Below are 22,492 nucleotides of genomic sequence, written 5' to 3'. Positions count from 1 at the left end.
AAATATCGAAAATCTTTTTGGAGATGACAAAAAAAAAAAAAAAACAATATATTGTTCGCAAAATTTAAAGTAGACTTCAAAGAAATTATTTTATCCGTTTCAAAATATCTACCGTATTTCTCTTTTATACGTCCCCTAAGAAACATTAATTAGTAGGGGTATTGGACTATTTTACCCTTATTTATATCTTAAGATATGAACTCTCTTCATTGAGTATTTACTCTATTTATGCGCTATCTCTACTTTCAAGAACAATTACTATTAAAGGTAAAATAGGAAAAGTATAATTTATTTTGTTTTAAACTTCTAATATGATAAATAATTTAAGACAACTATTTTTAGAAATCACCACAAATAATTTGAATGAATATAGTTTACTTGTTTAGAGGCTTAATATTCGTAATCAGTTTGATTATGATATAAAGTGCTCTCTAGGTGTAATCATTTAGTTGATCAATGGTGTTACCCAAAAAAAAAAATGAGACGAAGGAGTGTTGCTTTTGATCCACAAACTAACGAATGACATGTTCTATTTTTGACAGACAGAAAGCACAAATATCCGTTCAATTACTTACAAGAATTAGGAAATTTATAAAACTTTAAGAAAAAAATATACACAATCAAGTAGGTAAGAATATCAAATATAATACAGGTACTGGAAAGAAAAATTCTAGCAATTAATCGCCAGCACAGGTTGACCTTGCCCTAGATTTTTTGAACAAAATACACAAAATTCTGTTACAATAACTTGACTGGCAAAAATCTTAACAGTTCTGTTCATTGGAGGATGTATGCAAATTCCGTCTTTTGCACTGCCACACCACTGCTGCAATCAAGATCGGAATTCCCAGTAGAAATCTTAGCGCCAAAACTCCACCTGCACAATTTCAGAAAATAACAGCCCTAGTTAGAAAAATCTGCAGTTTTATTTGAAAAACAATTTGTTGGATTGGATCTTAATTGTAGAGCCTTACCTATTCCTATACCGCCGAAGAACAATACAAAAACTGCAAATGTCAGAAAGAAGAAAACAAAGAAAAATCGAGTTAGTAAAATTTTCCAACAAAAGAACAAGGCAGGTTGGGTATAGTGAAACTTTATAAATTACCAGAATAGTACTGGACTTTGCATCGGAACGTAAGTTTCGAAACGTGAATGTCTTCTTTGCACCAATAACGACAAGTAGCTCTGTCGCTGTTTTCTTCAATAGTGCACTCGCCACCACGACTCCGGTCGCAATTTCTACATAACATATTACGCTTCCAAGAGAGCTCAAACCCATACGCCAGGCCTTGATGTGTGCTTGATAACGTAGACGTCTTGTTTGATGAAATGCCTGGAGCAGAGGACCATGCAACAGTTTCAACTCTGCAGCCGCCAGCCAAATCCGAAGCTTGCAATACTTCTCTTATGACAAGGTAGCTAAAACTCGTTGTATTTTTGCTACAAAATCTTGTAGGAATATACTGTGACGAGTTGATAGGAGCTAGACAGTTGACATAGTTGATATCATTGTTAACACGAACCCATTCAAAGATTTGGCTAGTCATGGCATCATAACTTGCCCTGTGATTTGGGAAAACTGTGCAATTTTCTTTCTGATCTTTTAGGCCGGGATCAAGTAGCCTTATTGAGTAGCTTGTGTAGTTAATTTCCTGTACGTAGAAAATTCTGGACTTGTAATTGAACACGGTTTGATTGTTCTGGCAATCGAGCTCATATCCGTGTCTACCACAATGCTCCGGATCAGTCCTCAATCGGAAGGGAAATTTTATTTCTGAAATATCGCCGCAGGAAGAAGCGATACATTGAGAAATATCCTGCGCTTTAGAACTGGTTATGAATATCACAAGTAGAAAAACACAAACGGAAATCAGCCCTCTTGTCAACATGTTTTCAATTGAATATACAGTGGAAATAAAAAGATAGTTCTGTGGATATTCTTTTTTCTTGATGTGGTTTTATATACTGATCAAGTTTTCTTGGTTCTTTGATAAACGATATGACCATTCTGTCCAGCGTGTCCAATTAAATTTTAGACCTGGGGCAAATGGTTGTCAAAAGATGAGGAGGTTTGACTGGACGTGACATATATGACCTCGTCCTTGGATTAATTATTTGTCATAATTAAGTGGAATGATTTGAAAAAAATAAGTGGATTAATCATTGATTATGTCAAGGAATGTATTGCCCTGGTCGTATCCACTAAGGTTGCTTTTAATATGATAGAGTGGGATTATGACATTTCCAAGATAAATTAGCAGAATTGATATTTTAGTCGCCATATTTGATAGTCAAAGATATTGAAAGATTCAACAACTCAGCAACTTGTTAAATACATGTTGCGTGTTGATTTTAAAGCACAATCAGTTTTTATTGCAAAGGGACCACTCTTACAAGATTGATTCTCAATTGGCAACTAAGCTATTTTGCAGCTCAGCAACCATTGTTGGAGACTGTTGCTTCTCTTCCCAAGAAGCAGAGAAATGAGAATGACCAAAATCCTAATTCACTTGTTTCTGCATCTAATATTCTCGGGAGTAGCTCTTGGGCAAGTAGTAACAATTCAAGATCAATGCTTGCCAACAAAATGTGGCGATTTCGGTCCAGTAATTCGGTTCCCTTTTCGCCTTAAAAATCGTCAGCCAACCAATTGTGGCTACCCTGGTTTCGAATTATCTTGTACCAAAGACAACGTTACTCAATTCATGCTCCAGCTTCCATTGCAGGCATCTATCAAGAACATTGACATTCCAATATCAGCCAATGTTTCTGTTCAGGAAATTGATTACAAGTCACAGACAATAAGATTATCAGAACTCAATGCTTCGTGTCTTCCCAGGCAGATTTCAAACATAAACTCATCTGCTTCGCTGTTTAGTTTTGATCAGAACTCATATGGTGGCTTCACTTTATTCAATTGTTCCTCGAACAAGAAGTACTCAACGTCTTCTGATCGGATCAATTGCCTTAGCAGTCCTCATTATGACGTCCTTGCCTTTCGATCTTACAATAGTATCACTCAGTTTCCATCTTCTTGTACAAAGATGTACAATATTTCAGATGTTCCAAACGAGGTATTTTTTGGGCGACCAGAATATAGTCGCACCCAGATTTATTTGCATTGGTCCAAACCATTTTGTAGAAACTGTGAAGCTGATGGAAAGTACTGCAAGTTGAAATCCAACGGTTCAGGCAGTGAAACCGAATGCGTTGACATTCCAGAAGATCCTAGCAAAGGTATATCTTTAGAATTGGCTTTCCCTTTTCAGGCTATAAATTGGTACACCTTTTACAATTACGAAGTTTATAGGGCAATCAAAGAGAGTTATTTAATAAATCAAGATTGATATCATTTCCTAAATAACAATTACTACAAGCTAATAATGCTATCATCTTTATTTTACAGGGCCGTCAAAGAAAGTTATTGTCGCAAGTGTACTAGGTAGTGTGTTTGCCTTTGCGTTAATCATTTTACTAGTGTACAAAATTGTCAAATTGAAAATAAAGAAAGAGGATCAGAAAAGGATTGAGAGATTTTTAGAGGATTATAAAGCTCTCAGACCTACAAGATACAGTTATGCAGATATTAAGAAGATAACAGAGCAATTCAAGTATAAACTAGGTCAAGGAGGCTATGGAAAAGTATACAAAGGGAAGCTAACCAATGAAATTCTTGTTGCAATTAAGGTCCTTAACAATTTCAAGGGCGAGGGCGAAGACTTCATTAATGAAGTGGGAAGCATAGGTAGAATTCACCATGTGAATGTTGTGCGCTTAGTTGGATATTGTGCTGATGGATATAGACGCGCTCTTGTGTACGAATATTTACAAAATGACACGCTTCAGAAGATCATATCATCGGGGAATGAAAGAGGGCCATCACTAGGTTGGGAAAAGATGCAACAAATAGCTGTAGGAATCGCCAAAGGTATCGAGTATTTACATCAAGGGTGCAATCAAAGAATTGTACATTTTGATATTAAGCCTCATAATATCTTGCTAGACCAAGATTTCAATCCAAAAGTTGCGGATTTTGGTCTGGCAAAGTTGTGCTCTAAGGACCAAAGTGCTGTGTCAATGACTGCTGCTCGAGGCACGATTGGCTATATTGCACCTGAAGTGTTCTCTAGGAACTATGGAAATGTGTCATACAAAGCAGATATTTATAGTTTTGGCATGCTGTTGCTTGATATGATTGGTGGAAGGAAGAAATTTGATGCTGCAAATGAGGAGAACAGCAGTAGTCAGATTTACTACCCCGAGTGGATGTACAAACAACTGGAGAAAGGAGAAGAAATAGAAATCCAAATTGACAATGAAGATGACAGCAGCATAATCAAGAAACTAGCAATTGTAGGACTTTGGTGCATTCAGTGGTATCCAGCGGATAGGCCATCAATGAAAGTTGTGATTCAAATGCTAGAAGGAGAAGGCATTCCGGTCATGCCACCTAATCCTTTCGGCTCAATGAATTCGTCAAACATGAGGACAACTGCAGAGGGAAGCCATTTGAGCAGTGAGCTTGGAAGCAGTTTTGAATCTGGTGCAAGTTCGAATTGAGTAAATCTGAGGTATAACATTTCTCTCCATAAAGAAAGAAACAAAGAACAAAATAAGACTGATGTAAATGCTACTAGCTAGTACTTCTTTGGTATATATCCATATCAATTCGGTTGTTGTAAATTGTACCGAGTATAATTTAAATAGCTGAGTTTCTCAACCAGCGAATTTACTACACAAAACAGCGTGCAAGACTTGCGTGTTTCTAGAAGAAGGTTGAGGTTGGGAAGGAATTAAGACAAGCCCATACACCAAAAACAATGAAAAAAAGAAGGCCAAAATCTTAGATAGGCCCTTAAACTTGGCACCTTTTGTAAAATAAACATTAAACTTATAGGGTGACCAGATAGACACTTAAACTCGTCCAAAGTGTAATTTTTAAACACCAAATAACCCTCCGAGCTTGGTCAGGCATTTGCTCATCGTACCACATAAAATACTTGCATCCAGCCTATTCACAAAGCAATATAAGATTAATATCCAAAAACATAGAAAAAAGGATTGAAACTTAAGGAAAACAAAGAAACATAAGATCAGTACTTTGGACGAGTTTAAGTGTCTATCTCGTTACTCTATAAGTTTATATGTTTATTTTACAAAAGGTGCCAAGTTTAAGGGCCTATCTAAGATTTTGGCAAAAAAGAAGTTTATGGATATTTCTGTCTTGCTTTCCTCAAGAATATAAGTATGACTTAAAATAAAAGCCAACAACCCGCAGTGAGCACCTCATTATTACGAGGCCAACTTCAATTTACTAAACTAAGGTTCATCTCGTGTAGTCATGCTGTCGATTAAAAGGTGAAGTTTACATTATAATGGCTTGGGCCTGAGGATTTGCAGCAAACTGAACAGGAAGCATTTAATGGTAGCCCTTCATCTATAAGTTTGCATTCAGGAATTCTCCTTAAGGTTTTCTTACCATGGTTTGCACAACATGGTGAGTTAACCTTAACAACCTAGAATGTCACTGGATATTCTTATTGTCTCAGTACCATCTCCAGCATTAATCTCGCTGGGAGCTATAAAAGGTCTTGGGGGCATCTGTAGGAGTTCATCATCTCCTTCAAGCATTTCAACAACTTTGTTCATTGCAGGACGATCAGCAGGCTTCATCTGTATGCACCACAATGCCACAATCATCATCTTCTTTACCATCCTCCTTTCTTCATTGGTGTTATCCTGTATCTCTATATCATTTCCTGAATTGAATTGGTCGTAAACCCACGTAGGCAAGTAAGTCTGGCTTAAGTGGTCGGCAAATGGGTTCATGTTCTTTCTTCTGCCTGCCATTTCCATCAACAACATGCCATAACTGTATACATCAGCTTTGTATGAGATTCCTCCAATATTTTTGTAAAACAACTCAGGAGCCATGTAACTCATTGTCCCTCTTGCTGCAGTTAGACTCACTATACTATCATCTGTTGGATACAACTTGGCAAGCCCAAAATCAGATATTTTGGGGCTGAATTTTCGTCAAGAAGAATGTTATGTGGCTTAATATCAAAATGTAAGATCTGCATGTCACAGCCCCGATGTAGGTATTCTACCCCGCGGGCCACTCCAAGAGATATATCGAACATTTGTTTGTAACTCAAGGAAATAGTTCCTTCTTGCTGTAATATGTACTTGTCCAAGGAACCATTAGGCATGAACTCATATACCAAAACACGTTTCGAGCCCTCAACACAGAATCCAATGAGCTGCACAACATTAACACGGTGAATCCTTCCAATTGTGGAAACTTCACTGATAAATTTTTTGCCCACTAGTCATAGATTTGTGCATCATCTTCACTGCAACAAAAGGACCACTACGGAGCTTTCCTTTAAAGACAGTTCCATAGGCTCCTTCGCCTAGTTTTTCCTTGAATTTATTAGTCATCTTCTTAGTCTCAGAATAGGAGTACTTAATTGGCACAAGGTTGCTCTGGATTTGCAGGAAGTCTTCAATTGATTGGTACATAGATAAGTGTCGTCTTCTCCATTTATGCACAACTAATGCAATCAGGAAAACCAATCCAAAGAGAAAGCGCAGTGACAGGCTGCATAGTTTTACAAAGATAAATGGAAGACATTAATAGGAGAACCACATTCTTTTTCTTAGGATAAAGGTTTGCAGCTGTGTGGCGTAATGAAAGGAAAGCACAATTAAAGACTTATTGATTTTAAAGTTTTCCTTTCAACAAAATGCTTACTCTGTAATAAAGTTATTGCAGTCTACTACTCCAGTATCGAAACACTTACCACCATTGTGGGAGAGGCGACCTGCACTATCACAAATATAGAATTTCAGCAAAATAGAGATGCTACATCTTAAAAGAAATTTCTGTATAGTGAAACTTCGGACTAAAACACAGAGCAGACAAAAATAAGTAAAAACAACATCAGAAAGAAAGAAAATTGACCACATCTTTGACCTGCTTTCAGATGGAGATCTCATTTGTCGTAAAGATTGACACCTAAAGATTAGAACTTGAAATAGAGTAAAGTAGGGGTGTACGGGTTGGTTTGATTTTTATCAAACCAAACCAAACCAACTATATCGGTTTGGATTGGTTCGGGGTTTTTGGGTTTTTTCGGATTTTTTCGAATTTTTTGTTACTTAAATATTATTTGAATCTTACGTTGTTAAATTTTTTATATGTAAATATATGTTTAGTAAATTTAAAAAATTAAAAACATATTATCTATTAAAATATTCTTATGAAAGAATTTTCTTAGTAAAACATGATAGTTATTTTTTAATCGTCTGACAATAATTTTTCGTTGATATATACTTTCAAGGTTAACCGAATTTAGTAATTAAACATAAAAATCAGTATGATACATAAATAATAATAATAATAATAACCACTTCAAATCCGAAAAATATATAAGAATTTAATAGATCTTGACATATGAATATGGAAGAACAATGATTGACGCATTTCAGTAACATTTGATAAGAAAGTGATCATACAACCCATTATTTGAGGTTAATAAATATGGAGCACTTTATATTCTATTAAATATTATAACCCATAAGAGAANATATATATATATATATATATATATATATATATATATATACATTATATATTTATATGTCGGTTTGGTTCAGGTTTTTTTACTCAATACCAAACCAAATCAAACCAAACCTAGTCGGATTTTTTAATCGGTTTGGTTTGACTTTTCGGTTTGGTGCGGTTTTCCGGTTCAGTATGTACAACCCTACAATAAAGTTGTTGGGAGTTTTAACATGGTCTTTGCAACACTAAAAAGTTTCAATGTCCTGTATTTCCATCTCTTTCACGGTCATTTGGTAGGATGTATTAAAAAAAATAATATATATATATATACACTATCAGTTTTGATATTATTAATCCCTTATTTAATACTTAGTAGTATTTTTCTAACTATGTATAACTAATGCAAGCAAATCATGGCATAATCAATACTATAGTTTTTAATACATGAATAAGCAGGTAAAAAGATAAAACTCTCTTTCACTAGTATTAAAATATCAAAACACGCCTGTTGTATGGTAAATATTTCGAGATTACGGAATTGCATAACAGGAAAGGTTCAAGCTTCTTTCTTTATTTCTTTTATTCTGCTACTATATACAGAAATGTAGATAAATTAGTGTGATGATGTTGGGACCAAACACACACGCAAGTATACGTGGTCCTCAAGTAATAAACTGACTCGAAAGTCGGATGTAGAACCCACAGAGACTTAGATTGTTCGTTAACTAAGTAAACTAAAATCAATTAATTGTCCAAGATATTTAAAAGTGATATTTTTCTATTAATCTACTATTGCGGAAACTAAACAAATAACAACTAAATTATCAAGAGTGCGATTTTGTATGACGAGATTTTACTTCAGAGGAGATGGAAATTCTAGGGTTGTGGTTGGTTTATCAATCCTATTAAGTTCAATAATCACACTCGTTAATCCAGATTATCTATGATTGCTAATTAACCGGATTGTTTATATGAATAGCATGTGCCCATAATACTACTCGCTTGCGCACAATATATCAATCCTATATTCTTATGGTGTTGGGTCTATCATGAACGAATATAATACGGTATTCAATTAAGCAAGACTGTTAGGTATATTCCTATCCTAACCGCGAAATCTTCCCCCGAGCCACGGGTTCAGAAACAAGCTCTCTCTAATTCTACTCTAATCTAAACACGGATTTCTTAAGCATAGCATAGATAGTAAATAGAACTCAACTGCTGGCCAGACAATTAAGCAATTATGCACAGAATTAGAGAAACAACCACAAGATGATAATTCGAATTAACGAAGATGTAATTAATAAACGTTAATAATCATGTCAACCACAACCCTAGAACGTAGAGTTTTTAGCCACTCATGTTCATATAACAACTTTCCAACTATTTTTTATAAACAAATTATAAAGAAAAGAAAAAAGGGATGAAGAACTCTATGATTTTCTCCTCCAAAAGTTGTCCACGTGATGTCCTTGCCTCCCGTCGCAAAACTCTTTTCAAGTGGCATTTTTAGGTCTATTTATATGTTTAGGACAAGACCTAAAAGTGTAGGTCAAATCCTAGTCAAGCCGGGAAACGAATTAAGTCTTCAAAACTCGGACTTGACCTGGCCCCAGGCCTGGCGTCGCCAGCCTAACGCCAGCCTCAGCCCGGCCTTTGTCTTGCAGCACCAGCCTCAGCCTGGCCTATGCCTTGTAGCGCCAGCCTGACGCCAGCTTCTGCCTGGCCTTTGGCTGGCCTCGCCAGGCTAAAGCCTGGTTAAGCTAGCCTTTGCCTGGCCTCGCCAGGTCTCTCCTTTTCACTGTTCTCGAGCACACTTTCAACGTTTAAGTATCCCTTTTGCTCTACTTTCATCTCCAATTCACCTACACATAAAATAGACTCCATTACGCGCAAATAAAGTGTAATTTATCATTAAAGCATGTAAAATGCAAGGCAAATAATGTACCAAACTATTGAATTATAGCCCCTGTGAGCATGTGATTTTTGCCTCACATGAATTACTCCTACAGAATTTCCAAAATTAGATTTTTTCTTTAATTATTGGTTATTTTAGGAATTATTGTAGAATTTTTCTGATTGTTTGCATTTTGTGCATGTTTAATTTTATTCATAAAAAATACAAAAATATATTGCATCTGCATTTAGGATTTGATTTTACATTTTTAGATTATTTAGTAAATTAGTGTTTCACAAAAATAGAAAATTCACAAAAAATAACTCATTTTTTGCATTTTTAATTTTTAGCTTCGAATTTTGAAGTTTTTCTTTTAATTTGGTTTTTAATTAGTTGTGGTAATTATTATTTAGAGTTAATTAATTTAATTTGGTAGGATAATTGTGTTAGGGATTAATTTAGATTTTTATTTTTAATTTTGAAAAGAAAAATAATTTTTAAAATAAAAAGGAAAAAGAAAAGAAGTGAAAAGAATCGAATTTTGGGCTAAATCCTTAAATCCCCCAAGCCCAAATTGATTTAATACCTGCAACCCAGCCAAACCCGACCAAATTGGCCCAAAACCCGTTCCCATGCCCGGTCCAAGTCTCACTCTAGGACCAAACGACCCCGTTTTAATAGCTTTCGATCAGGACCGTTGATCTCTTTTGATCTAACGGTCCGGAACTGGGTCTTGGTTACTATATAACTGTCCGTATATGTGCCCCCCCGATTCCGTCTCTCATTTCACCCTCTTTCAGAGACGCCCAAAAACCCTAGAGCCGCCCTAGTTTTCCACCGCCTCGAGCCGGCGGCGCCACCCTCAGACAAGTCCAAAATTTACACCATAGAATCCCCTTCACCTCACCATCCTAAATCTCTATTCCTTTTCCCTCGAATCAGACTCAAACTCTTCGAATCTTAAATCGAAGGTTGAACCCTAAAAATCCGAAAAAAACCCCAAATCGAGATTTCAGTGAAAATTGAAGTCTAGTTCGATCTTATTCGTGTGTTCTTGATAAGAACACACGATTAAGGTCAAACTCAGCTTAAATTCGAGGATTTGAAGACTCAGTTTCAATTCTTTGCTTGGTCGAGCCGTTTAGGTATTTTTCCTTTTCCTTTGTTATCTTTTTGTTCATTTTTTTTCTTTCATTTCTCTATCTTCTGCTTCTTTCTCTTCTCCTCTTGATTCTTTTGTTTGTCGAAGTTATTCAGAGTCATTTTTTTTCATGCATGTTTAATATTAAGTCTATTTTAATTAAGCATATTTCTGTATTTGTGTTAGATTTTATTCGAATCTTATTTGTTTCTATTTTCTTTGAACCCAAGACCTCATGAGTCTTTATGACTCTGTAGGTCATTTCGGCCGATAATTTTTAATTGTTGATTTTGAATGGGGTTCGTAAATTAGAAGCCCAAGAAAGGGGATTCAACCCGGAAATTACAGACCCATAACAATTTGATTTGGGTCAATTTGACTCATATTTGTTTGGTTTCAGAAGTAAAAAGCAGGGGTTTGAGGGGTAGTCTAGGAATTTTAGGCTAGGGAATATATTGATAACTGAATAGGAAGCTGCCTGGAAGGTGCCTTTGGGACTAATTGAAAATTTAATTTTTAAACTAAGGGTACTTGAGCAAAAATCAAAATTCAAAAAGGATAAAGGTGCAAAATTAATTCCTTTCTTTGCTGCCCTAAAGGCTTGCCTATAAAGGCATAGTTTCTTCTTTCACAAGTCAGATTTTAGAGATTAGAGATATTAAAAATCCTGGAAAAAAAACTAAAACGGCTGAAATTCTGAAACAATACTGAATTCCCTGCACTTCTTTGTCAAAAACTGTTCAAAATTCTGCTTGGGTTTTGGTTTTCTGATCTTCATTGTTTAGTTAAAACTACTGAAACTACAAATTCCTGCACTTGGGTAAAATGGTTTGAATTTTGAGGATTTAAAAGCTTGGTTTAAGCTTTGCTGTTTGGGGATACTGTTTCATTGCTGGGTTTTAAGCTGGTTTCTGCTGCTGTTGATTGCTGATTCTTCACTTCTTTTGTTGCCCTTTTCATTTCCAGGTATCTACCACACCTCTTAGTGTACGAAAAATGGAAGAACATGAAGTTTTGTTTGATTGAGCTGGAAAATCTGTAATAAAGCAGTTGATTAAATGCAATTTCTGCACTTCTGAAATGAGTGGATTTCTGCATTTAGTTTAGTTCCCATTATGTGTACATCTGACTATTTTGTTGTTAGTTCTCTTTGAATTTTAAAAGTTTCAAGTAGCTACTCTAATTTAGATAGTTTGTTTGATAAAAGGACTGACTTTTGTTGAACATAGGGACTTTTTGTTCTTCTGTATATTTGAGTGCTAAAGAAGCCAATGTAAAGTTTAGAAATCTAGTTTGACTTGCTTGATAATCCCCTGTTGAATCTATCTTCCCAGGCATGTGAATATGTTTGAAATCCTGTCAAATGTCCTGATGAAAATTGGAGTAAGAGCTGACTATGTTTGATAGTAATCCCAAGGGGGTGATGGATTATAATATTCTGAGGCATATTCACTAGATGTATTAACCTTAACGATGGCAAGCAATAATTCTGATCTTCAATTTGATATGGGTTGCATGTCTTTTGATTATAACAACTCATGCAGATGTCCATTAAGTTAGCTTGAATTGATTTAAATCTGATGGCATGTGTAGTTGTGCATTGATTGACAGTTAGCTGGTTTCAATATTGATACCCTTTTAATTTTTCCGATATTGTGCACATGCTTGGAGATTCGAACTCGAGTCTCGCTTTTATTTGTCCTTGGTTCTCAAAAGATGCAGGCCATTTTTTGGGCCTGGAAACATCGAGCCCCCCCCCTACCCCCCCCCCCCCCCCCGAAGCAGAATTGCATGGCCTATCATGTTTGGGCCTGCCTTTTATTTTCTCTACCTAAATGCTGTTACTGGCCCAAACCATTTCCTTCAAATAATCGTCCCTCCTTCTCTTTAAAAGCAATTTTCTTTTAATTAGTTTGAACATTAGTATTAAAAGTAGAACTCGAATCCCTTTAATGTTTAATTAATTAGATTCCTTCAATTAGTTGAGGTGTGCCATATTAAATAACACCAATAGCTATGGCCCTCAAAAAATAAATTTAGAAATCTTTTAATAGAATAGTCGAGGTGATCCGTGCCAAACAAAATCTCAAATGCATGGCCCTCATTTAATTCATTTTGATCCTTAGAAATCGAGGCATGCCATTTAGTTACATTTTCCATGGCCCTCGCAAACTCGAAATTGCATAGTTGCTTTAGGCGCGCTATTTTAAAAAATTACTTTCCTAAACTCGGGTGTGAATTTCATGTGACCCAAATCCAAATCTCAACAACGTTAGATAAAATGTGTCGTGGACCGCAGGTGCATTTATGTGACGTGGTTCAAGACGTGTTTTAGATGACGTTGAATCTTTCCTAGAAAATAATCAAATAAAAGCGGTTATAAAGCTTAAAATTGAACCATAGGCTAAAACATGTATTAAAGTCAGATAATAGGCCAATTATGATAGTTTAAGCGACCGTGCTAGAACCACGGAATCCGGGGGTGCCTAACACCTTCCCTCGGATTAACAGAATTCCTTATTCAGAATTTCTGGTTCGCAGACTTCAAAAGGAAAGTCGAAATTTTCCTCGATTTGGGATTTAAAATAAACCGGTGACTTGGGACACCAAATAAACTATCCCAAGTGGCGACTCTGAATAAAAATAAATAAATAATCTCATTTCGAATAATATCACTTTAATTGGACCTGCGGGTGTGTAAAAAGGAGGTGTGACAACTCTGGCGACTCTGCTGGGGACCCAAACCCAGAACTTCGGTTCAGGGTTCAAGAATTCGAGCTTAGCATAACTGTTATAGCTGGCTTTATTTATTATCTGATTTTTACATGTTGAGCCTAATGTGCTAAATGCCGCTTTTTACCGCTTTGATATTATTTGAATTGTATATAAACTGTTACGAAACCCTTCTCTTCTCATCTTCGGGGATGTGCACGCTGGCGTGACTCCTCTTTCTGTTAGTGTCATACCTTGAAATAATAAAGAGGCTCGGACAAGCTACAAAGTCGGATGGCCTTTTGGTTCCCGGTACGTAGCCCCCTCCTCGGCTCGAGTTGTCCGCTCGGGTACACAAGTCTAGAACAGTATACCCAGGTTTTATACTTAGAATAACTCAGCCTCATGCCGGATCCCTAGTAGGAACATTTGTTTGCATCATGTGCATTTGACTTTGGGGACTCAACACAGGGTTGGGTCCGTCTAGGACAGGTGTACCCAAATTAAAAAGACCATCCTGATGCATCTTACGTGCTACTTGTGCATCTGTTTGTTCCGGATTGCATGTTGATCGGCTTCTAGAATAGAGGAAGAAAACCAAAAAAAAGAAAAAAAATAAAAATAAAATAAAAAACAAGAGTGAGAGGTAGGTAATTAGAAAATTCTAAAACTCTGTCGAAATTCTGAAAAAAGAAAAGTCATTTCAAAATGAGCCAAAATTTTCAAGTGCCATGTTTCCCGTGTTCCGTCAAAGCTGATCGAAGTACGCGGGTCTGATTCTCACCGGAAGTGAGATACGTAGGCAAACCTCATCGGTTCCGACCCCAATTTTCAAAAATCCAAAAAAATATTTTTCTTTAGTTTCTTCTTTAGAAATCTTTCCTTAGAAAATTCACAAAAAAAAAAGAAAAAAGAAGTTTTTAAACTCAAAAATAGTTTCCTTCTTTCTGAAGTTTTTCATATGAAAAAATAAATAAAAAGAATAAAAATCCGAAATACGGGTTTCCTTTATTTTGAAGTGTTTTTCCAAAAATTAAAAAAAAAGATCAAAAAAAGAAGAATCCAAAAAAGGGAAATATTGTTTTTCCTTCTTTAAAACTATTTCTTTCGTAAATGTCAACAAAAAAAAAATTTGAAAAATTGAAGTCCAAAAATATTTTTGCTTTAGAAGTACTTTTGTAAATAAATAAAAAGCTCAAAAATTCAAAACATATTCTTAAAAGTCCCTCTTTCAAAAATTAAGAGGCAACATCCAAAATCCAAAAATATTTTCTTTCTTCTTTAGAAAAAGAGAAAACAAATGAAAATTCAAAAAAATATCTTCCTTTTAGTTCCAATCAAAAGAAAATGATTTTTTTTAGAAATCTTCCTTTCAAAAAATAAAAGAAAAAATCAAAATAAAAAATCCAAAAAATATTTCCTTTTTTTAAAAAGCATTTCTTTAGAAATTCCAAAAAAAAAGTGTTTTTTCTTTTCTTAAAGCTTTCATGGTCTAAGTTTTATAAAAAAGTAAAAAAAAAAAAGAGTTAGTTTGTTTACTTTATTCTCAATCTTCCCGAACTACGCAAGATCTGATTCATGCGGGGTCATGATACGTAGGCAATCCTCATTGGATTCGATCATAGCCATAAATAGATTGAGTGAAAAAAAAAGAGAAAGAAAAATTGAGTGAATAAAAGAGTGAAAAAAAAGAAAGAGAAAAAGAGAATGCCAAAAATAAAAGAGCGGCAAAAACAAAACAAAATCAAGAGTGATTAGAGAGAAACAAGGATGAAGAAAAGAGGTCCATACTGAAAAGTTGGTTAAGGCCGGGACGAAACATGCAACCGTTCAAACACATGGTAGAAGCGTTTAACTGTTAGGTGCATTGCATCCCAACATGCGATTTCCTATATGTCAAATGTTTCAAAACTAACAAGGTTGCTGGATGTGCAAATTAGCCAGGTTTTGGTGGTTGGTTTTGTTGGTAGTCTGGCCTCCCCTCCTTCACAAGATCCAAAGGCACAGATGGCCTCCGCAAGCAATCTACCAAACATCGGTTCTGAGGATAGCCCATCATCCGCTATTCTGCAGCTGGAACCAGCAGCTATTGAAGAGAATAAGATGTTGCGTCTCCGCTTACGGGAAATGTGGGACGCCTGGTCTAATGGTAGGGAACCGCCAAGCGCAATCCCTGGGTTCCCTAAATTGATCCCCAGGTCATTTGAGGTTATCAACGCCCCTGTGCCTAACCCGCTCATCCCATGCGGGCACCCTCCAATGCCTTCCAAGGATCCTGACATGCCTTCTGCGGTTCGCCCCCAAGCACCGGCTCCAAGGGTACCACCCCCGATGTTCACCTTTCAGGGTCCACAGCTTCTATCAGATATAACATATGTGACCCCGTACTCTTTCGCTCAACCTCCGCGATATGATCTCTCGGTGGAGCAAGAAAAGGTTGTTAAAAATCCCGAGCAAGAGGAAATTGCTCGGAAGATGAAGAGCCCGGAACAAAGCTTGAAAAACATGCAAGGTCTGAGTGGCCAAAAGAGTTTCTCATACTCTGACCTCTGTATGTTTCCCCATATCCACTTGCCAGTTGGCTTCAAGATGCCAAAATTTGAAAATTACGATGGGCATGGAGACCCGATCGCTCATCTGAAACGATACTGTAACCAGTTGAGGGGTGCTGGTGGAAAAGAGGAGCTGCTAATGGCCTATTTTGGGGAAAGCCTCACAGGAATTACTTCTGAGTGGTATACAGATCAAGAAATTACCCATTGGCACGTGTAGGACGATATGGCCCGAGATTTTTGTCCGCTAGTTCCAATATAATGCGGACATCGCTCCCGACAGAAACTCCTTGTCAAATTTGAAAAAGAAAACCGCAGAAAGCTTCCACGAATATGCCGTCAGATGGCGTGAGCAAGCTGCCAGGGTAAAGCCTCCAATGGACGAAATTGAAATGGTCACGGTCTTCCTGCAGGCCCAAGAGGCCGACTACTTCCAGAACATGATGTCTGCTGTGGGTAAGCCATTTGCTGAGGCTATTAAAAATTGGGGAAATGGTTGAAAACGGTTTAAAAACAGGTCGAATCTTGAGTCATGCTGCTTTTAAGGTCACATCACAGTCTGCTCAGAATGGTCCGGAGGGTTTGATAAACAGAGATGGGAGTGAAGAGGGAGTCATGACGATTTCAAGCGTGAGGGGGGCCCGCAGGTCATTCAGCCAATCATATGTGCCTCCTATCGTCCCACCACACTATTATCCCCTTCAAGATGCTGCTTATGTTGTGGCACCGCTTCCCTATGCGGTGATGAGCGCGCAATCTTACACGTGGCCACAACATTATCCACAAAATCGAGCTCCACCTCCAAGAAATGCCCATCCTTACCAGGCTCCATATAATCCTCAACCAAATGATCCCCAATACAATTCTCGCCCAAGAGAGCCTTTCAGAAAGAATCAGTTCACCCCTATTGGTGAATCGTATTCAAGCTTGTTCCAAAAGCTAATCAGGCTAAATCTATTGCAGCCAGTGGCCCCGAACCGTCCAAACCCCGAGTTCCCCTCACACCGAGCTGATGCTAGCTGTGAATACCACTTTGGAGCAGTGGGACACAGTACAGAGGGATGTTGGACCCTCGAAAGGGCAGTTGAAGATTTGATTGAAGCCGAAAGAATTGTTTTTCAGGATGAAGAAGCTTCTGATGTGATGAACAATCCGTTGCCTGCCCACAACATCGGGCTAATAGTCGGAATGATTTGTGAAGCTAAGGAATGTGATCCGGCACTGAAGGCCATTACAGCCATTGCCGAAACAGAAGAAAAGCCGAAAAACGGTCGCCAAGCCTAAAAGTTCCCCATCAGACGGGAGTCTTAGTAGCCAGTCTTGCTATCCTTTCTGCGTCCGGATTATCTCAGGGTGTAATCCGGGTGTTTTACTTTATTGTCTTATTTTCCGATGTAAACCCTTCTATCTTCAAAAAAAAACCAAAAAAAAAACCAAAAATCAAAAATTGAAAAAAATCAAAAATCAAATAAAATTAATATTTCATTGTCCAGGAATGTCTCTTTTCTTAATCTTGTTATTTTTCTTATTCTCTTAATGCAGATTTCAATAACATGACATGCTTGTGGACTTCATGCCCGGATCCTGAAAGCCGTCAAACCTCGAAATAATGAATCAAGAATTAGATCACAATGAAGATAAGGTTTAAGGAAATAAAACAGAGAGTGGGAACATCTGAAGGAAAATTGGTTCCAGATTGGAAAGGTCCATACATTACAACAAGAGTACTGCCAAAAGAATACGTTGTACTTGGGACACATCGAAGAAAATATCCCCGAGACAACTGTCAATACAAATGGAGTCGAAAGGTACTATGTTGGATCCTCTATATAACATTAGTGTTCTCCGATTGGGATGAAGAAGGCTTTCTTTCTCACCATCCAAACACTATCAACCCTTTGCAAACCCTTTGAGCTGGTTACCTTTCTTTGATTACCCTCTTTGGAACCTGAGAGTGTTAGTGGAAAAAAAAAGAAGAAAAAAAGGATTGATTGGAAAAATGAAATGAAAAAAAAAAGAAGAAAAAGAAAGATACAAAAAAAAAAAGAAGGGAGAAATAAAAGACAAAGAATTTGAGATGAAAAAAAGAGGTGAAAATAAAAAAAAAAGAGGAAAAGGAAAAGAAAACGAAAGAGAAAACAAAGCAAAACAAAACAGAAGAAAAAAGAAAACTAAAAAACAAAGTTCCCTGAACTACGTTCGACTTGATTCCGAAAGGATACGTAGACAGCCTCTCTTCGGGGTTCAGTCACACCAAAATAAAAATCTAAATTCCCCCAAAAGTGAAACTGGGGCAGTAGTTATAATGGTTCGGCGATGATCCCGCCTGAATGGCTCCAAAGTTGTAATTCAGTCTAAATCATTTCACCCAAATCCTTTCAATTCCTTCCGATCAATCGGCGAGAATGTCCAAGGATCGGAGAATGTAGCTACTTGGATCTGATACAACAAAATGAGAGAAATGAAATGAGAGAGTCTTATTGGTGAAACTCACACGGGCACCATGAGGCGATGGTAAGCAGAGAAATGAAAAATGAGAGAGTCTTGTTAGTGAAAACTTGCAAAGGGCACTATAAGGCGATGGTGAGAAGAGAAATGAGAGTAGTCAGCTAGTGAAAACCCGCAAAGGGCGTCACTGATCGGAAAGAGGATCCTCACAGCCATCGGCGCCGACAAAGTCCTGGCAAGGTTTCTCGAATTTTGAAGCAAAAGTTGTGATGAATTTCTGAGAGTCGGATGGTTTACACAGATCAGGCATCCAGCCCAAAAGGCATGTCATGTTCATTGAAGTCCGCATGTACTCCAGATAAGTCCTTCTTTCCTTTCCCCGAAAGGAACACTTCTCTTTAAATTCATTTTCTTGTCCTTTGGTTACTTTTCCTTGAATCCCTTTCGGTCTAACTCTGTTTTCGAGACTAAGACAAAGAAAGGATGGCAAGACTAATTTACAGGGTTCTCATTTGGCGCGAGTTAATGTGCAGAAAGGCACCCGGCCTCGTCACCGGCATCAAGTCGACCCCGACTAGCCATGGCGGCCGATGTTTCGAAATCAAAACTCTTGGAAGGAGAAAATTAAATTAAAGCGCCTATAAAGGCAATTGAAGTTGAAAAAGTTGAGTCCCACGTGGCTAACCGCCTCGGCAAAAGTTGAAGAAGCCAAGGTACCCCAAATGCTCTAAAATTGAAGTTGGAAGAAAGAAGCCAGAAAAGAAAGGCCTACAAAGGCGAAATAAAGTTGGAAGAGGTTAAGTCCCACGCGACTAGCCGTTGTAGCAAAGTTTGAGGAGCCAAAAGTTCCCCAATGTTCCAAAGAAAAGAAAAGAAAAAAAAAAGAAAAAAAAAGAAAAAAAAAGAGAAAAAAGAAAAGGAAGTCAGAAAGGAAGGGCCTATGAAGGCAAAATAATGTCGAAAAGGTTGAGTTCCACCAACCAACCGTCATGGCAAAATCAGGAAAAAACAAGAGTTTCTTAGGGCCTGAAATGAAATTGGTCCCCCAGAAACAAGCAGTTGCAACTGAGATTTTCATCAAAGAAGCTGGGCCGAGATCAAACGATTGAGACAATCAAGGCCACAAAACCAACCACCGTTTCAAACTAACAATTGTTCTTTGTTTGAAAATTTGAAACAGGTGCAATCCAAAGCAACCATGCAAGAAGCAGGTGCAACCAAAAAGGAAAAAGAAATGTGCAAGTGCTAAAAATAGCTTTGCAGCAATTATCAATCCAAAAGGGAAGTCTCCTCCAAATTCTTTCCTGCATTTTTTTACTAAAAAATGGTTTGAAATGAAAAAAAAAAAAGAGATAAGAAGAAAACCCAAACAAAAATGGTAGTTTAGAATCCCCACTATCAATCTTTCCAACATTAGGGCTCCAATCCCTAAGTTGAGATTTTTAGACATAGGGCCTCCATTCCCTAGTCGCCTTTTTGCCAACATTAGGGCTCCAATCCCTGAATTGAGATTTTTAGACATAGGGCCACCATTCCCTAGTCGCCGTTTGCCAACATTAGGGCTCCAATCCCTAAGTTGAGATTTTAGACATAGGGCCTCCATTCCCTAGTCGCCTTTTTGCCAACATTAGGGCTCCAATCCCTGAGTTGAGATTTTAGACATAGGGCCTCCATTCCCTAGTCGCCTTTTGCCACATTAGGGCTCCAATCCCTGAGTTGAGATTTTTTTAGACATAGGGCCTCAATTCCCTAGTCGCCTTTTGCCAACATTAGGGCTCCAATCCCTGAGTTGAGATTTTAGACATAGGGCCTCCATTCCCTAGTCGCCTTTTCTTTGCCAACATTAGGGCTCCAATCCCTGAATTGAGATTTTTAGACATAGGGCCTCCATTCACTAGTCGTTTTTTGCCAACGTTAGGGTTCCAATCTCTGAGTTGAGAATTTTAGACATAGGGTCTCCATTCCCTAGTCGCCTTTTTTTTGCCAACATTAGGGCTCCAATCCCTGAGTTGAGAATTTTAGACATAGGCCTCCATTCCCTAGCCGCCTTTTTTTTGCCAACATTTGGGCTCCAATCCCTGAGTTGAGATTTTTAGACATAGGGCCTCCATTTCCTAGTCGCCTTTTTTTTGCCAACATTAGGGCTCCATTCCCTGAGTTGAGATTTTTAAACATAGGGCCTCCATTCCCTAGTCGCTTTTTTCTGCCAACATTAGGGCTCCATTCCCTGAGTTGAGATTTTAGACATAGGGCCTCCATTCCCTAGTCACCTTTTCCTCCTAAACATACACTCCTTATTTTATCGCTTTCAGAAAAAAAAAAAAGAGTTTAGATCTTAGTTACAAATAACTCACGAAATTTTCCTAGTGAAAATTGGGGCAGAAAAATTTTGTTCGCTTGTTTGTTTTGGTGTCTAACCAGGTTTTACCTCAAGGCACAGGGTTCGAGATGATCAAAAGAATGAGTCTCAATCCAAAATAAAGAAAAGAGGAGAAAAGAACAAAAAAGAAGTGAACTGAAAGTGCTGAAGCGGAGAAGGATGTGGACTGCTCAAGATATGATTAAAGTCACAGGCTTCACACGTCCCGCCTGGATCCAAAGCTGAAGAATGAACCAGCACCTACAGTTGACGAGGATCAAGATCCAGATCGGAGTCTGCAGCAAGAACCGGCCTAGACTCAAAGATCGAGCTTCAAGAGATTTATAGATAGGAATCTTGTAACTCGTAGCTGATAGGCTTAGCTAGTTTAGCTCTTTTATTTCCCATTTTTGGTGTAATAAGGAGTTCAGCAAGCAGTAGCAGCAGCAACAACAGTGAAATCACAGCTTCCCGGTAGTCCCAGCTACCAAAACTTCCAGAACTACACTGACCTGATTCCTTTATAGCCAAGGATATGTAGGCAACCTTTGAAGCAAGGTTCGGTCAGACTCTTTTCAAAAATGCTTCTCATGGAGTGTCAAACGGGAAAAAATCCCTCATAATTGCTCATTTTATCTTTGCCCGAAAATCCTTCGTGTCTCCGAGCAAAGAGGGGCACCTGTGAGTATGTGATTTTTGCCTCACATGAATTACTCCTACAGAATTCCCAAAATTAGATTTTTTCTTTAATTATTGGTTATTTTAGGAATTATTGTGAATTTTCCTGATTGTTTGCATTTTGTGTGCATGTTTAATTTTATTCATAAAAAATACAAAAATATATTGCATCTGCATTTATGATTTGATTTTACATTTTTAGAGTATTTAGTAAATTAGTGTTTCACAAAAATAGAAAAATCACAAAAAATAACTCATTTTTTGCATTTTTAATTCTTAGCTTTGAATTTTGTACTTTTTCTTTTAATTTGGTTTTTAATTAGTTGTGGTAATTATTATTTAGAGATAATTAATTTAATTTGGTAGGATAATTTGTGTTAGGGATTAATTTAGATTTTTATTTTTAATTTTGAAAAGAAAAAGAGTTTTTAAAATAAAAAGGAAAAACAAAAGAAGTGAAAAGAATCGAATGTTGGGCTAAATCCTTAAATCCCCCAAGCCAAAATAGATTTAATACCTGCAACCCAGCCAAACCCGACCAAATTGGCCCAAAACCCGTTCCCATGCCCGGTCCAAGTCTCACTTCAGGACCAAACGACCCCGTTTTAATAGCTTTCGATCAGGCCCGTTGATCTCTTTTGATCTAACGGTCCGGAATTGGGTCTTGGTTACTATATAACTGTCCGAATATGTGCCCCCCTCTCATTTCACCCTTTTTCAGAAACGCCCAAAAACCCTAGAGCCGCCCTAGTTTTCCACCGCCTCGAGCCGGCAGCGCCACCCTCAGACCAGTCCCAAATTCACACCATAGAATCCCCTTCACCTCCCAATCCTAAATCTCTATTCCTTTTCCCTCGAATCAGACTCAAACTCTTCGAATCTTAAATCGAAGGTTGAACCCTAAAAATCCCAAAAAACCCCCAAATCGAGATTTCAGTGAAAATTGAAGTCTAGTTCGATTTTATTCGTGTGTTCTTGATGAGAACACACGATTAAGGTCAAACTCGGCTTAAATTCGAGGATTTGAAGACTCAGTTTCAATTCTTTGCTTGGTCGAGTCGTTTAGGTATTTTTTCTTTTTCCATTCCCTAGTCGCCTTTTTGCCAACATTAGGGCTCCAATCCCTAAGTTG

General features: G+C 37.5%; 2 protein-coding genes across 2 annotated transcripts; one reads left to right on the top strand and one right to left on the bottom strand.

The window, feature by feature from the left end:
* Positions 514-2,027, bottom strand: LOC109223525 (LEAF RUST 10 DISEASE-RESISTANCE LOCUS RECEPTOR-LIKE PROTEIN KINASE-like 2.1). Its single transcript, XM_019387882.1, has 3 exons — positions 1,109-2,027; positions 975-1,007; positions 514-877 (listed from the first exon to the last, which is right to left on the bottom strand). The coding sequence occupies exons 1-3, from the start codon at positions 1,890-1,892 to the stop codon at positions 765-767; spliced, it is 930 nt and encodes a 309-aa protein (XP_019243427.1). The 5' UTR covers positions 1,893-2,027; the 3' UTR covers positions 514-764.
* Positions 2,350-4,723, top strand: LOC109223524 (rust resistance kinase Lr10-like). The gene is made up of 2 exons (XM_019387881.1): positions 2,350-3,240; positions 3,410-4,723. The coding sequence occupies exons 1-2, from the start codon at positions 2,487-2,489 to the stop codon at positions 4,561-4,563; spliced, it is 1,908 nt and encodes a 635-aa protein (XP_019243426.1). The 5' UTR covers positions 2,350-2,486; the 3' UTR covers positions 4,564-4,723.

This window comes from Nicotiana attenuata, chromosome 3 (assembly GCF_001879085.1).
Source record: "Nicotiana attenuata strain UT chromosome 3, NIATTr2, whole genome shotgun sequence".
NCBI lineage: Eukaryota > Viridiplantae > Streptophyta > Magnoliopsida > Solanales > Solanaceae > Nicotiana > Nicotiana attenuata.
This window is presented reverse-complemented; position numbering and strand designations above follow the sequence as displayed.

Coding starts and splice junctions, on each gene's coding strand:
- LOC109223525 (XM_019387882.1), bottom strand. CDS start 1,892: ATGTTGACAAGAGGGCTGATTTCCGTTTGTGTTTTTCTACTTGTGATA. Junction 1,008..1,108: donor CAAAGTCCAGTACTATTCTG/GTAATTTATAAA, acceptor TGACATTTGCAG/TTTTTGTATTGTTCTTCGGC. Junction 878..974: donor CTTCGGCGGTATAGGAATAG/GTAAGGCTCTAC, acceptor GAAATTGTGCAG/GTGGAGTTTTGGCGCTAAGA.
- LOC109223524 (XM_019387881.1), top strand. CDS start 2,487: ATGAGAATGACCAAAATCCTAATTCACTTGTTTCTGCATCTAATATTC. Junction 3,241..3,409: donor TCCAGAAGATCCTAGCAAAG/GTATATCTTTAG, acceptor TTTATTTTACAG/GGCCGTCAAAGAAAGTTATT.